At 43.0% G+C, this 16,745-nt stretch overlaps 1 protein-coding gene across 1 annotated transcript in view; it reads left to right on the top strand.

Moving 5' to 3' along the window:
- The first annotated feature begins 249 nt into the window (after window positions 1–249).
- The window catches only part of WDR41 (WD repeat domain 41), a 41,552-nt gene continuing 25,056 nt past the window's right edge, over window positions 250–16,745 (top strand). Inside the window, exons 1-2 of the mRNA XM_009327318.1 lie at window positions 250–340; window positions 1,228–1,580. Of these exons, the coding sequence (XP_009325593.1) occupies window positions 250–340; window positions 1,228–1,580 (444 nt within the window). The remainder of the gene's footprint in view (window positions 341–1,227; window positions 1,581–16,745) is intronic.

Below are 16,745 nucleotides of genomic sequence, written 5' to 3'. Positions count from 1 at the left end.
TTTACATCACATTGCTGCTCTAAATGCTCATTTTGCTACTAAAAAACCATGTGCATCCATGTACATGTGGCTGATTAATAGATCATTTTATACTGGTTATGTACATCTTATTTTTATGTCAAAATTATATGTCATCTATATACTTGCATACGCAAACACACACAAGAGCTCCGCAACGTATAGTAGGGTGTTCCAACTACCAGCTGCCAACTAAAGGCAGCGTATTTGAAAACCAGGTGCTGCGAGGCCATGGCGAATAGAGGGAAACCCGACGGAGTTTTCCCCCAGCCTGTGAAGTTCCCAGGCATTGCGGAAAAACCCAAAACGGTGCCGGGAAAATGTGCGTTGTGAGCGGCTGCCACCTGGTGGCATCGGGGGATGAGCCCGAAGAGGCGGGGGAACAAGACTCCGGCTCCTGGGGCAGGTTTTCCTCCTTTCGGCTGAGACCCAGGGTCAGGATTTTGTTTTCGCTGTGCCAGAGCTTTCGGTAAACCCATGCACACCTCTGAATGGTATTATTTGGTATAAATTCTCCTTAATGGCACTTTCGTAGACTCTCGAGCAAGGGAGGCGCTTGAAAAGGAGCTGGCGTGAAGTGTCCTTTCCTCTTTCCTTTTTCTTGTTAGTTAATAAACTTTTTGTATTCATCATTCATCAGGAGTCAGCCTTGGGAGTGTGCTCTGTTTAAACGCTCTGGCTTTTCACTTAATGCATCCCATCTGTTTCTGAAATAAATTGCAATAATCCGTGTTTAATGTTAATCAATGTATTACTAAATATGCAAATTATATTAAAAGACGTGGTTTGAAAAAGCTTTCATTTGTAAATATGGTAGCTTAAAACAGGAAGCATATCTAAAAGCCATTTAGATACAGTAGCCTAACTCTAACAGTGTGGCTGATTTATAAAGCGGTTTGCAAGTTGATCTTTCTCCCACAAGGGGATATGTAAAACTGTTGCATATCAGATTTTGTTAACATCTGATGGGTTACTGCTAACAGTGTAAAAGCCTAATATTCACAACCATGTCTCTTATTTAAATTAAAGCAATCTTATTCCAGCTTTCTAATTTTTGTGCTCATCCTAACATATGAATTTGCATGAAGAGTTTATGAATCACAGTGAAAGCAATTTGAACAAGCTTTTCAATCAGTGCTACATCTTAGTGCCTGATTTAGATAATTCATTGTCTAACGGGCTCTTCTGGCCTCTCCTTCTCCTTTCCAGGGGCCCGGTCTATCAAGCTGGCTGTCCCTGATGGTGCGGCCACAGTCTCTCCACTCCAGCACATCACTTCGGGAGAGGGTCCTACACAGGGCCCTTGCGATGCTGTTCCCATCACTGCTGTGGCTCCGCAGCCTGGCTCAGAGAGGCCCTACAGCATTGCTTGTGCTGCTGTTAGACATACAGTGGAAGGTGGTTTGCACTTGTTGACTTTCCGTGGGGCACATTATGGAAGTGCATGTGCACAAAGTTTACAGGCAGGACATGACCCTTATGCCCAGCCCCACGACCTTGAACGCAGGAAGGGAAACACTGGTGAGAAGCGTTGGAAAGAAGATCCAGCTGGGAAGATGAATGTGCTGAGATGTTCTGCAAACAGAGGTGGCCCTTTGTGGTCTTGGGCCAAGGTTTAGCCATTGCCTATCTTGTCTCTTTTTGCCTTGTTTTCTTGTTCACACTTCTGCTACCCTCACTGGACAGACTGCTTGATGAAATCATCATTTCTCCATGGCGGAGCAGCCCTATCTGGAAGCTCTGGGTACCGCAAGCAAGGGTGGGTAAGAGAGGGAGCTGTGACCACTGCAGCAGTTTTTCACGATATGGCAGGGGGGAAGCCCAGGAGGCGTTTATCTTCATGGCTAGGGCTGCCTGTGTGAGAGCAACCACTGCAAGTCCCATCCTTCCCTGAAAATGGAAACTATCTTCTGATAGTTTTGTAGTTTTCCCTCAGCTGGCAGCATTTGCTCAGTTTGTGCTTAGTTTGACAGCACATTTTTTTTCTTTCCCCATGCTGTGTTATAGAAAATCCTTGATGTTTCAGGATGTAAGTGAACCTCTAAACACAGTTGTTTGAAAGGCAGCTTACCCCTTGCCCTGGGAGATGGTCAAGTCATAACTGCATGTGAGGCAGTTTTTGGTTTGCTTTTCTTTTTTTTTTCTCTTTGCAGCTTCCTGTGATGCAGCCAGTGAAATTTACTGAGGCGTCCCAGAGTAGAAGGATCAGGAGACCAATTTATCGTAAACTCACCTATACTTGGTGGGGATCTCTTGGATCCTTACATATTTGCTGTAATTTCCACACCCTTCAGATATGTAGGCACCCTTTCAAATGAATTTGGGACTAAGGAGGAAAAAATCTGGGACAGTTTAGACTGGACCTCTTTCCAAAATGACCATTTGATGACATATTATTAAACATTTGATGGCTTTGCCACGGTTTCCATGAGAAATTGAGCACAGATGACTTAGTAGCTAAGTTTTGCTAACTTTTTAGATGTCCTGAAACTCAGACCTGGTCTTATCTATGTATGTGAGCAAACCTCTCAGGAGTGACAAGTGGGAGCAAGGTTAGCACAAACCCTGTGAACCCAAACTGTTGAGTTCCCACATGGCTCTATTTGTGACACCACTGCTACAGCTCAATAGCCCTGTAACACCATATATCAGGCAGAGAGGGAGAGAGCGAGGGAGCACTACTGACCTGCTGTCATGCATTTACATTCAAACATATGCCTTTTTGCCCTGTAAGCATAATGAAAGTATTTTGGGAAATGAAAAGCTGAGAAGTAAATAAAAACTCCCACTTTCTCTTGGAGAAGAAACAAGAGGGACACGCATACAAACAAGAGGATGCAAACCTGTTAGAGAAACAGCTGGATTATAGGGTTGAGGGCTATATTTGCCCACCTGGCATGGAGCTCTGAGGGAAGGTTAAATTGATAAACTAGTTGTGATTTCCCTGTTGGTTCCTTGTGTGTGGCACTTAGGGGATTGATAGCACAGGTCTAGGTACTCCTGAAGGTACCCTGGGCAGGGTGACACAGCTCCCTGTCCTGCTTGGTGGGCAGAAGCCATGCGTGAGCTACTCCCAGGAGGCACTTTTCATGGCCACAACTGTGTAAGTTGAGTGCCCACTTCTGGGTCTGAAGTAGCAGCTTGGTTTGAGTTCTTCTTCACAAAGCAGTGCTCTTCCTTCACGTCACGAAGCCTGGGGTTTGCCCTCAGCCCTCTGGGGATTTTGGTGATGGCACTGTGTTTGGTGACTGAGATTGCCCTCAAGGAATTTTTTTTTAATCTCATCTAATCAAATCGAAAAAGTTAAAGTAACAACTAGGTCTGGAATGAAGATCCCTATTCATAGAGGATTTATTGACAGTACCTATGAAAGTACTGTTTAATATGCAAGGTAAACAAATTAAAAATCCCAGCTTGTGGTCCAAGGGCATTCACAAATTAGAAATGACCCCCTGCCTGCCCTGAGAGTGCTAATGATGTAAAAGCTAAGAGGAGCTGAAGCCTCTCGGGAGAAGAGAGTGGGTCAGAGGAGCTTTTGTTGGATGTACCAATATGTTCGGCTTTGACAGGCTCTTTGTCTAACTTGGGAGATGACAAGAGGAGCTGAGCTGTCTGGCAAAGGTGTACATGTCTGCCTGCACAAAGCCGCAAGCTTTATGTGTTTGTCATTTTGTATTCGCTTAGCTGCTGGTACCTCTTGACTGCCTGAGACCAGAGAAAACACTCCCCATTGCCTGCAGCTATGGAGAGAGAGAAGCAGCAGCTTGAGTCAGTATCAAAAAGGGTGACACGAGGAGGGTCTTAAATCACAAATCCAGTAACTCCATTTTGCTTGACAGCTGTTTTCATCACATCTGTCTCTAACCCAGAGCTGAAAAAGCAAAAAGGTCATCCAGTAAACTGTGCGTCTACATCTCACTCAAAGGCTGTCATGGGGAGCTGTCCTGGTTTCGGCAGGGATAGAGTTAATTTCCTTCCTAGTAGCTGGTACAGTGCTGTGTTTTGGATTTAGGGTGAGAACAATGTTGATAACTCACCGATGTTTTAGTTGTTGCTAGGTAGTGTTTACATTAGTCAAGGACCTTCCAGCTTCCCATGCTCTACTGACTGAGAAGGCTGGAGGTGCACAAGAAGCTGGGAGGGGGCACAGCCGGGACAGCTGACCCCAACTGGCCAAAGGACATTCCATACCATGTGACGTTATGCTCAGTATATAAAGCTGGGGGAAGAAGAAGGAAGGGGGGGGACGTTTGGAGTGATGGCGTTTGTCTTCCCAAGTAACCATTACGCGTGATGGAGCCCTGCTTTCCTGGAGATGGCTGAACACCTGCCTGCCGATGGGAAGGAGTGAATGAATTCCTTGTTTTGCTTTGCTTGAGTGCGCAGCTTTTGCTTTCCCTATTAAACTGTCTTCATCTCAACCCAAGAGTTTTCTCACTTTTACCCTTCCGATTCTCTCCCCCGTCCCACACTGGGGGAGTGAGTGAGCGGCTGTGTGGTACTTAGTTGCCAGCTGGGGTTAAACCGCGACAGGAGCGGAGTGCAAGTGGTGGCAGCGTTGGTATCAACTGCAGCAATGCATTGGTGAGGTCTGAAGGCTGAGCTGGGTGTCTTTGTGCTGCCAAGGACCACATGTAGGAGCCAGTCTTCTCTCCAAAACATACTGACCCTTGACCTCCAAACCACACTGCTGCTCAGGAAAAGCTATCCTGTCCTTTTTTTTGCCCAGCTGGGCTGTTTTGGGGGTTATGCAAATCCACTGGGGATTCTTATACTTTGCATAAGAAGGCAAAGCTCTGTCCCCAGGGGTGCATTCACAATTTTCCTTGACTCTATCAAGGATTTGTGTGAAGTTCTGGCCCCACTGAAGTAAAAAAAAGATACTATCAACTAAAGATAATGCCAAGATGGATATCCAGATGCACATCAAGGTGGATATCCATGGAAATCCAGATGGATATCTATGAATTGCAGGTGGGCGAGCCTGGCTGTTCTTTGGCTGTTGTGTGAAGGAAAAAGAAGAACTTCCCTCATCCTTTTCCTTTGCTTCTTTTGAATTCTCACTTGGATCCAGAACTGATCCAGCTAAGACACCATGTGGACACAACTGCTGCTACAACAAAAAAAAAAGACGGTGGTTCCAAGCCCATAGGCACAAAGCAGCACTTGCAGAAATTGCAATGAATACAATTGTTCAACAATCAAATGTGATTTTTAAAAGCTGCTGCTGGAGAAAGCCTGACTGGCAATGCAGCAAGTTGGCTGGATAGTGGCAGAGATGCTTCAGCTGCTTTGGAAGCCTGCACATTTCAAAAGCTGTTCCTGATTTTTTGATATCTGTTTAGAACCCCCGGAGATGCGTTTTCCGGAGGCACTGAGCACTGACAACTGTGGACAACCCTCGTTTGGTGGACAGTGCTCAGCACTTCTGACACTGGACCTAAAGCCTGGCACACCAAATCAAAGCACCCCAAAATGTGTTCATTTAAGATTGAAGCTACTGAGCTTTGTTCCGGAAAAGTCCACTAGTATTTAGAGCCTTGGTATTTCTTGGTGGGAAACATGTCTAACTGATGAACAAGTTTCTAGCAGAGAAGAACAAGAGATTGACCAAAGATTTCCCTTTTTAAGCTCCTAACTGAGTGAGTCCTTGCCACTTCTCTCTCACCTCCACGCTTTCCCTAGCTCATGCCCAGGAGGTTCCCCCTGAGCCTGCCAGGGTGCTGAACATGGTCAAAGCTGCTGGGCCACAGCACCACCTCATTTGGATCTGCCCAAGAGCACCACTCCTTCTCCATCAGTTTTGAAGGGCCTCAGAGGGGGGAGAGGAGCTGATATTTCCCCATTCCCTGACAACTAGTCATGGGAGCTGTGGCTAGCCCCAGGGTAGGAACATTTGTCCCCTAATTCATTCAGTCAGGCTGAGGCTGCCTATCTGGTGGCTCTTTGTAAAGTGTCAGCTCATGTCTGTGAACAACGATAACTGGGCTTTTCTGTCTCTTTGGCTGCATGCTGCATGACAAAATTTTAAAACCATCTGACTCGGAACAGAAGCATCCACAAATGTTTCTCGATGGTCTTAATGTAAGTGTCATAATCTGAACTGGGTTACACTTTACCAGGGCTGAGATCCCACAGCTGAAACCGGAGCCATATTATCTCCTGGTGAATTCACAATATGTAAGGCTCTACCAAAGCAATCGGTTTTTAGAAACTTGTGTTCAGATGAGATATGAGCTTTAGTCTTTATCAACTGGGCTCAGCAGTCTTCAGAGCCTACATTTTGGTCATCTCAGAAACAGAAGTCAGTTTTTATTTATGTGGGTTCCCTCAAGTACAATCCTCTCACAAAATTTCACATGGTGTCCGGTAGACACAATCCTCTGAGTCCTTATTTAATTGAAGATGAGTAGCAAGACAAAGTGAGACTGTGCCACAGGGCTTGTGTTCTCACAAGTCTGTGGACAAAAGAGAAGGTATAAACAGGTGTGCAAGCTCACAGCATTAGTATAGTAAAGAGGTGAGAAAGGAGAGCCTAGCTACTGAGGTGGAGAGCAAGAATATATCTGGGAAAGAATAAAAAAAAATTGGAAGTACAGGAAGGTACATAGAAGTACAGGAAAGTATTTAGTTGCTCGCTTTACTGACTTGACTAGGAATGAATGAATTAACTATTGAAATCTAGCAGAAAAAGACACACTACGATCCTGGTGGCTGGATGTTATAGCCAGACAAATTTCAAGATGCTTTTAAACATTTTTGAACGGTGAGGCGAATCAAGCCCTGGAGTAGCTTGGCAACATATGCACCAGATTCTGTCACGCAAGATCCCTACATGGAGAGCAGCTGCCTTTATGAAGACCTGCTGCAGTTTGCATGGAAGCTTGCTATACAAATGGTTGGGTGAAGTTTTCTGGTCTGTGTTGCACGGAAGATGAGAATTACCAAACATAGTAGCTCCTTCTGGCTTAAAACTTATTTCTGAAGAACTGGACTTTTGTAGGAAGAATGCCTGGGAGGAAAGAAGAGGAAAAGTTTAGAAAGGACTGAAAGCCTATTAAAATATCCTTCAAGCCAGGACACCATGGAGACCAGTGCGCTCCTCAAGAAAGCAGTATTGAAAAAAGAGACAACCTGGCCCAGTGCTGGTATCAACACAGCCTGTCCTATTCTAAGAAGAAAGCAAGAGAGGAGGAGTATGATTCTGATCCCTGTTTAGACAGGGGAACTGATTCTCCTGAAATTCATGTTGCTTTTACACTGGCTTTTTTCTTTTGACCAAGGCTCCTGGTCCCATCGGTCACCCATCTTAACTGTTTTTGTGCCCTTTTTTTGCCATTCATGTCACGAAGAGAACCGCGTAAGAGAACAAGCTCTTGGGAATCATTCGTGCACTAAGCGGAAGATTGCAGCTCTCACCAAACTTTCCTTGCAGCTCAGATGCAGCATCTGTCTGTACTTTCTCTGGAAAACAACCAAGGCAAATTTCATACTGGAGGAGGTGAGGAAAGCCAGCACAGCAACAGGACAAATGACACAGCTGGTTAGCTGGCACTCAAACACACTATGATACACCATCCAGACTCTTCTGCCACAAAATTAGCCTTGAGAGCAACACTCTTAAGCTTCCAGCTGAACATCGTGCAAGGATTTATGAGACCAAGGCCAAAGAAAATGGGGCCTTCTCCTGACTTAACCTTTCTCATTACTTCAAGGGGGAATTTGTATGAAAAGGGAGCAAAGGATATGGCCTAATACTGCTGTCCTTTTGTGTCATTTCAGTAGTTTCATACAGAGAAGGGAGTCAGAATTAGAAAACCATTTTATTTAATGACATAGTATGAATTAATAAAGTAATATTTTTTAACCATGGTACATGTAGAAAAGAACTGTTCCCTAGCTAATCTTCTAAATCATTATGGCTCATCAATTATAATTTTTGTTTGAACTTATTATGTAAAGTTGAATGACATTTTATTTCAAACTGTGCAGACTGAAATGTGAAAGAAAAAACCTCAGTATATGGTGTTCATGTAACCTACACTCCAGTGTATTTCTTAACGGGAGTGCTGGACTTTACAGTCAGACTCAGATATCAGCTTTTATGACTGAGCCTTTACTCCTTCACATATGTAGTTACCTGCTTCCCAGTAACTTGACTGGAATGAATGGATGAAATAATGAAATATTTTCAAGGATTTGGCTTTAATCTGTTTTTCTGAGCAGGAATATTCCTCCTGAATAACAGAAAGGGGCCACATGAAAACCAGTTATCAGCATGTGGCCCACATAGCATTTGGACAACATACTTAAAAACAAACTTGCCTTTTAATATTTTAGTGAGTGAATTCAAGCAGTGCACATTGGAAAACTGATGGAAATACTTTGCCAGATTGGACCCTGGCAAATAAACGGTGAAATTTCCTCATCACCCCCTCCCTCAGTTCAGAGAGCAAAGCAAGGTATATGCATCTTTTAATCCCATCTAATTGTATAGCTGAAGTGGGTACCTAGTGGCCTTGTGCCAGCCTGGTGCACCAGGACAGGAGCATAGGAAGGGATTTCTCAGAACAGCCACCACCTCTGTGCCTGCAGGCCCTTTCCAAGGCTGCCCATGTGTCATTGCACAGCCACTTAGGGCTTTTCCCACCAAAACCTCACTTTTGATCAAAAATCCTTCTCATTTCCCACCCACCTTCTAGTAAGCATCTCCGTGATACACTAGGGAGAGCTGTTCTCCCCTTTCCACTTGTGTTTGGTCGAGCTGAATTTCTGGTGTCACTGGTGTGATCAGCCTTGGGGGTTATGGTGACTGCTCCCTGCTCACATATGGGTGTGAATTAATCTTTTCTGACTGGGAGACCAGAGTTGTACATAACACAGTGAGTGAGGTCTTGCTAGCACCCTGTGCACTGGTCTCTATAAATCCATATCTGTACTAGAAGCCTCTCACCATTGCAGTTGCATAGATTAGTTGCACAGTCGCGTCACACTGCCAATGTATTCCTATGGCCAGGAACTGAGTGTCACCCAAAGAGAATTAAACAATTAACAGTAGAGGACATTCAACAACTTTTTTGGCAAGGCCCCAGAGGACACCAAGCAGTAACCCACTCTCTCATTGTGGTGACTTAATGTGCTGTATTGAAGGTATTGAAGGCTTCTGCTGTAGCCAGCAGAGTATTCACTACAACTAAGGCAATAAGGCTTTTTCCATTTTGGACCTCTTTGCTACATGCATGAAACTTTACTATGATCAGCTGTCAGGCTATATTTTTCCCCTCAAGAGGAATTTTTTGTGAGGGAAAAGAAGTCTCTCAACCATTTCTGAATTAGGGAAGAAAAGAATACCCTGTGACCTTGCACTTACTGTGAAGGGGACAGGCTATTAAAATTATAAGTCTATGCTTAAAACTTAACCATACCCATACCTAAATGCCACTAGAAAACACAGGATGAAAAAATGTGATTGACAAATAGGAAGATAACTAAACAGAAATATGTCACGTGCACAGTACAAGATGTCTCAAAAGGGTTATTCATAAGTCTTTGTGCACAAATATACACTGCTTTGTTTCAAAATCTGTTTAAATTCAAAGGAGTTTTTCATTTGTCCAGTCCAAAGCCCATTGATACCACCTGCAAGTGACTAGTATGAACTACAGCTTAGTCCCTAAAAATACAGTGAAATGACTTTTCAGATGTGCTGTGGAAATTTTAGGGCTGAAACACAACAGGACAGATGAAAATTGAGCTTAAAACTTTCCTTCTGTGTCTCCTGGCTACCCACAGTCTTACACTGCTGCAGCAATTTGGGTTTTGTTGTTTTAGGAAGTGTGGTTGGTGATACTCTGACTTATTGTCTCCTCTTAAAGTACACTCTGAAATATATCCAGGGCACTGTGTAGGTACATTTTTTATTTATGACCTATTGCATACCAATGTATTTTAAGCCGTAATTTAAATTAGCTCTGTTTGCTCTATTAAATATGATTACTGTGTATTTGTGCTGCTGTATCCCACTGGAATCCTAAAGAGGGACAAAGATCCCATTTGTCTGAGTGCTGCACAAATAAAAACTAAAACGGTCCACCTTTCAAAGAGGTTATAATCCAAATATAAGCAAAGAGATTGCAAGAAGATGCAGATGGGGCGGCCCATGGTGCATGTGATTAGGTGACAGTTTTGGTCAGTGCCATAAGGACAACTTGCAGCACATCAGTCCAGTGGTTTCTAAGGTAGTCATGGGTTTTGTTGCACAGGAAAGTTGGAAGAAGGGATTCGAGGGGGGGCAATGAGGTTTTTTTGTGGGCACTCCTCTCACACATTCAATACAGTGTGGGAGAAAGCACATAGGTGTTCACCAGCAAAGTAACAACTGGGCATGAGATGGCTGAAAGGGAAAAAACACTACAAGAGCAACACTAGGCCCCAGCCTTCGAACTGTGAAGTTTATGGGGAGAGAAATGCTTCAGCAGGGAGCAACTTGGATGAGGAGCTACCTGGGGTAGTCTGAGTCAATCTCCATGGGAGCCATTCCTCCTCTGATGACTGAGGGAGCTGAAGACAAACCATCAGCACCCTCAGCACCTAAACTGGGTGCCTAAGTTAGGAGGTGCAAGTCCTGCTCTTTGCAAAGGGCTGCCTGTTTTTACTCCTGGAAGGGAATGGAAATCCCACCAGAATCCCTCTGGTTTCGTGTAGCTGCAATATCGAATTCTGCCTGGATTTCATCATGACCCAGCATCAGTTAATACCCATGTGTTGTAAAGTATTAGGCATAATTGGATTTACATTTTTCTCATAAAGTTTTTGAAATGTAACTAATTTTACTGTAATTCTGATCTTTAAAATTTGAATGGTATCTTTTATTGAATAGCTGTTGGAGGGCATCATTAGCTTATGGACTTTAATATCTGGAATATAGTATCATTTATATGATTCCATTAAATGCCTATCAGATTTCAAGCTGGGTTTGAGGCTACTGCATTTGAATTACCAAAAAGTATACAAGTTGGAAACTTAAAAGAAAAAAATGGATCAGACTACGGCTTTAATTTCTTTGTTCAAATCTACCATGAGGGTGAGGAAAATTTCTTTTTAAACAAAAGAATCAGATCCATTCCTTATGAAAACAAATGATTCAGAAAAACAAGGTTACAATGCCACCTGGGGGCTTATATTGCCATCACACTTCACTTAAGATCAGAGCAGCTTACAATTTGTACTGTAAGGGGAAAAAAAAAAAATTGTTCCCTCCATTTTCTTCACAAAGTACAGTCAGACTTTTAGGAACTGATGAAAGTGTTCCATTTTATGGTACCTGCTTCCTTAGTCCTTTAGCAAGAATATAATAGAAGAAATGGGCACCGAAGAAGCAAATCAATTTGCTTTGCAAAGGGGAACACAGCAATATGGCTAAATGTAGGACACGCCGCCTCTTTTCACAAATACATGTAAACCAAACACAAGATACACAAAAATAAGCATATTTATTCACAACATGCAGTAGAAAACACTAGATTACATCAGCCATATGACAGAGAAGGCCGCAGAGTTCGTGGAGGCAGAAAAGTGATCACTCAAGCACAAAAAACCTGTGTAATGCATCAAATCAAAGCATTAAAAATGGAAATATACAGACCACATTTCTAATCCATTAAATTAGTATAAAATTAAGTCTTTCCTTAACTTTAAATTAGGGGATTGTGAACCCAGTGTGGCAAAAGTGAGAACTGACCCAAATCTTCGCCAGAAATTGCAACCAAATTCTTACTGTCAGAAACATGTGGGTAACCTCTCCCCACCATCAGTATTCATCTGCACTTTTGCTGAGCTTTTATGATTCAAACCAGACAGGAGAACTTAATACACATTTTGCACACTTAGGTGTTAAATCTAAAGCCGAGGGGAGAGAGGTGATCCCATTTCCTTGAGAATTTTGCCAAGTTAACATTTAGTTTTCCCTCTGTCAGGAGCAACGCTATACCTTTCTCCACTCCTTCCCAGTGTCTTGAAATTCTCCATGAAGGGGTGGATGTGAGCACTGCGCTATCGGACTCCATATCAGCTTATATGATGAGCTGCATTACAGTCATAAGACCCTAAAGCACTCAGGTACCAACTGTTGGATCATTCCATCGAGTGAGCTGCTCCAGGGCCAAAGACCTGGGAACCTGGCTGTCCTACTCCACATGGTCGTTGTGTCAAGGTGGACCATGAAGGACGTCTATCTCTAGGGGCAGAGTTGTTGTGTATTTGCTCACATCATGGATCACCTGATCAACAGAGGAAGAAGGCAGCATGCAAAGCGGATCCCATATAATTGGGCAACACATGAGTTTTCTAGTGTGGCTTCAATGATAGCCAAAGCTGTTGACTGGTAGGGGTGACAAAGCCTTTTCTTGCGGCCCCAAAAATCTGGTAAAATGCAAAATTATTTGTTTGCATTTATGAATCTGAATCCATGCACTTCTTTGGCCCCTGGGCAACTCCAGCTACTCTTGATGGAAGCAGCTGATCGCTTCTTCTGGAGAGAAACATTTCTGCTCTCAGAGACAACACGGTGACTGGCACCGCAGAAACCCTCTCAGGATACATAGAGTCAAGTTAATTACCACCTGTGGTTGAACTTTCATTCCCTAGCAAGTTCCTAGAGGGGCTTAGATCCAGGCTCACTTAGATCAAGCTAATATCCCTGACCTAGAGCAACGTGGACTCAGGCCAGGAGGGGGAACTCAATGTGCTCGGTTGGCATTGCTGGATGATCTCCTGCCCTCCTCTTAAACCTCTATATGCTGATGGTTAGATGCAAAATACGTGGTGATGTGACAAAATGCATCGAATCCTTGAAGGAATGCCCCCAGGTTGCTCTGGTCTACCACAGAGACCGAAAGCCACAAGATCCATTTTTTTCTCGGCCTTTTTCATCACCTTCAGTCACTAAGTGAGCTGGTTAGACAGCATGGCCTCCAGAACCAGAATGAAGCAAGTGACACTTAGCTGTGTTATCCCCTATCATCCAGGGCCACGTTGTACCTCTAAGAGGCCCTACAGATTGAAAGGGATAACTTCTCTGCAGGAATAACGGATGTCTGAGCTTTTGTATCATTCAACTGACCTGGGGAATGCAACATCATGACCTGTTAGCCATTTCCTAAGGGGATGGATTTAACAGCCATTGAATATAAAGAACAGCAGAATGGATTTTTAAGGCACATATACTGGTTGTAGAGAAGTAAAATGGAGGCTGTCCATTGAAATATCATCTGTTGGTTGGACTACTCTGCTTCTAACTCTTTAATATATGAAATGTTTTGGACTGTATTTGATCCTGGCAGAGTGTGAAACCCTTACTGGCACTTTTCAACTTTCCTTTATTAGACATAAAGGAAAATACTGCCTGGATTAGGCATAGATTTTGAAACTGAATCACAACTAACTATATCTCAAAGGTATATAGCCTGATTTAGAGAGGTCATCTTTAAAATAACATTTTCTAGTATCTTGTTTGTAAAAATCTCTTTAAGTAGTTCTTAAAATAAGACTGATTCTAAACTGTTTACTTGTTCCTAGCTATTCTATTTGATGAATACAATCTATAGAAAAATTCGAATTGTGTGAGCTGAGGAAACTGTAATAGGCTTCAGCAATTTGTAAACAGAGAAGCAATGTCAGTGCATTAATCAGCTTTTCTCACTCCTATATAAAATTAAATTCTGATGTACATATATGGTAGTTATACAGATCTATACCTATGTGTTTTGTATGTGTGTGTATACATACAGATACCTATACCTACATATATGCAAGTTCATGCAGCAAACAAATTGGTCCATTTGTTTAAGTGTCTTGATGCCTACAGTAAACTAAGGCATTATGCAGTTTATTAGTAGGACTGCAGATGACTGTGTGAAAAGTTTCTTATTTTTAATGACTATTTCAGGGATAACATGATGGGAAAATGAAAATGCCATATATAACTGTGACACAAAAGTGACAGTGTTTGGGGGAAGAGTTACAAATGCTAAGCATCCAACCTCCCTGGTACTGCTGCACAGTACTTTCACTATGCAGAGCTTATAGGAGCATTAATGTTATCAGTCTAATGAGGTGACTGTAAAATGACTGTTTCTGAAGACTTGGGATTTTCAGAGGTTTATGATGGTGTATTTGGTTGATCTAACAGAATAAGCTAGGCAAGGGCTATACAATTAAAGTGACATATTATAAATGGGGATTAAGAGAGCACAGAGAGGAAGAGAGGAAGAGATAACCCAGTGACAGTTTCTGTGCCTAATCGCTACAGCAGAGGCCAGGATCTCATCAGGGCTAGTTAAAAGGGAAGCCATCGTGCTAGAAGCTAGGAAGAAAAAGTATTCCTCCATTCAGCTACAAAGACCCAGGGACAAGAAATGCCAGGCTTGTGGAAGAGAGTCTCCTTTTGCAAGTGTAATCATAAGATGTGCTGCAAATTTCCTGTAGTGACAGTTATCCTCAAACAGACCCATCATTTTCATATTGTTTAAGGGTCTTGATGCAACCCTTTGCCAATTGCCAACGGTTGACAGCAACAAGCCATTACATTGCAGAAGACACTGCCTCTTGGCGTGGCAGCTGGAATGCTGTGGTGGATTGCACTCTTTACCTAGACATCACGCCAAACATAGCATCTGTACAAACTATGCTAGGAAATAGAGAAGTTGTTTCTGCTTCCAGGAAGTGTACAATACATTAGATGTTTGGAGTAACAACAACAACAACAACAACAAAAACAACAGCTGTTTTTTTAAGACTACAAGAAGGATTTAAAAAAGTATACAGAAATTCATACAACATACAAAGTTAGGGAAATGGAAAATGGAGTAAAAAATCCAGAAGTAGACTGCATTGTTAGTTTAAAGAAGGAATTCAAAGATGCTCAGAAGCAGACTTCTGAAGTCAGGTCTAATTAACAAGACAAATGGCACTTTCCTGAAGTCCATCAAAGCCATGCAAGGCCTCACATTCACCATGCAGAGATCTGGTGCATTTCTAGCTCCTGTTTTGAAGAACGCGTTCCAGCACATTCATTACAAAGACAGTACACCACCTATAGCCTTCCAGGCACTGCCATGAAGGTCAAAGCTCTGTATTTATCTACAAAGATGCTGTTCAGCATAGTACTGCACCAAATTTTTTTCTCTCCTGTCTATTCCAGATGTGTGAATTTTGATACAGCAGCACAGGTTAAAATAAGTAGGTATGGCAGGAAAGGAGAGGTAAAGCCGTGGAGTGTATTTTCCTCACTGCATTAAAGATGAAAGAAGATCCTTACTCATGTTGCTAACTTGAGTAAACAGCATTCCCTGTGCCTGCATCTGGTGTAGTAAGTGCTGTCCCCTCTCTTTTTTGTTTTTGGAGGGTATATCACTATGGATACTGTATTTGAGGATTACAGGTCATACAACTGTAAGTAGTGTTATGCTGTGCAGTGCTTCCTTCCAATAAATGAGATGCAATGAAACGAGTCAACACTTGCCAGTTTGGAGAAGATATCATGTTATTTAGGGAGACTGCCGAAGAGCAGATTGGTGATGACAAAATATTACCATGGAAACCCTGGCAGATGTAGCTGCACGCACAAAGTAATCCCACTGTCTGTGCCCTTAGCCTGCAGGAACAGCACCTCTGAGCTGGGAACCTAGCACAGCTGAACTGAAGTGGAAAAGCAGGAGTATGCTAAAGAAGGAGTAAACATCTCCTACTTTAAAACTGGTTTATGGTTGTCATCAACTTTAATTTGCTGAGAAGCTGCAAAGAATTCACAGAAGTTAACAAACGGCAATACTCAGGTTGCACGCCACCAATATGTGCCAAAGCTACATCAATACAGCAGCATTTCATCCCAGACCTAGGATGCATCCCATGCTTTCCACACACAGGTTGGTCACTACTGGAAGTTCAGGTTTTAGCAAACCACCATTATCTCCTGCTCTAGGTGTTTGGGAAATCTCAGGTATGTCTCATTATACTGTGTGGTGTTGACTACCTGAAACAACATGGGTGAAAAGGCAACAGGACAAGTGAAATGTGTAGATTCACATGTACAGAGCAGTGCCCGTTGGACAGGTTTACACATGCCAGGGGTTTCTTTGTTACCTGTGTCTGCTCAAGAATGGGGTTTGTGTGGCCTTTTGGGTTGGGTTTTGTGATCTTGCTCCACATGCACCTAAAATTCAAAAAGGCTGCCAAGATCATTGTGTTAAGGACAGAGGAGGATCTGGGCTGAGAATTACGTGAGGCCGTTGTTTAGCTCGACGGAGTAGCCGCATGTTGAAGGCGGTGTGTTTGTACAGTATTTGTTACTCCATCCTGACAAGGACATCGCAGACCTAAAGGAGGTTCAGTGAAGAAGAATGAAAACAGTCACAGCCAAGGGAAATCTGTTATATACAGAAAATTTTGGTGGTTGTTTACTTCAGGAAACAGGTAAGATGGTCACAATAAAATGGTAAAAATTCTTTTGTTTGTAGCATAAGTTTTCTCTGAAATTGGAAGACAACAAGGAAAAAACTAGTAAATATTTTATTTGTCCCTTATACAGAATTAACGCTTGGCATTAAACTGCAGAATTTGCCCACAGGCTAACCTGAACCAGCCCGAGGCTCCCGCCGCCGCCTGACGGTTCCCGCCACACCACCGGCTCCTCCCCGCCCCCCCCCGCGGGCGTCCGGCACCCACCCCGC

Source organism: Pygoscelis adeliae, unplaced genomic scaffold (genome assembly GCF_000699105.1).
Source record: "Pygoscelis adeliae isolate BGI_AS28 unplaced genomic scaffold, ASM69910v1 Scaffold26, whole genome shotgun sequence".
Taxonomy (NCBI): domain Eukaryota; kingdom Metazoa; phylum Chordata; class Aves; order Sphenisciformes; family Spheniscidae; genus Pygoscelis; species Pygoscelis adeliae.
Note: the sequence above shows the minus strand (reverse complement) of the source record. Positions and strands in the feature narration are given on the sequence as shown.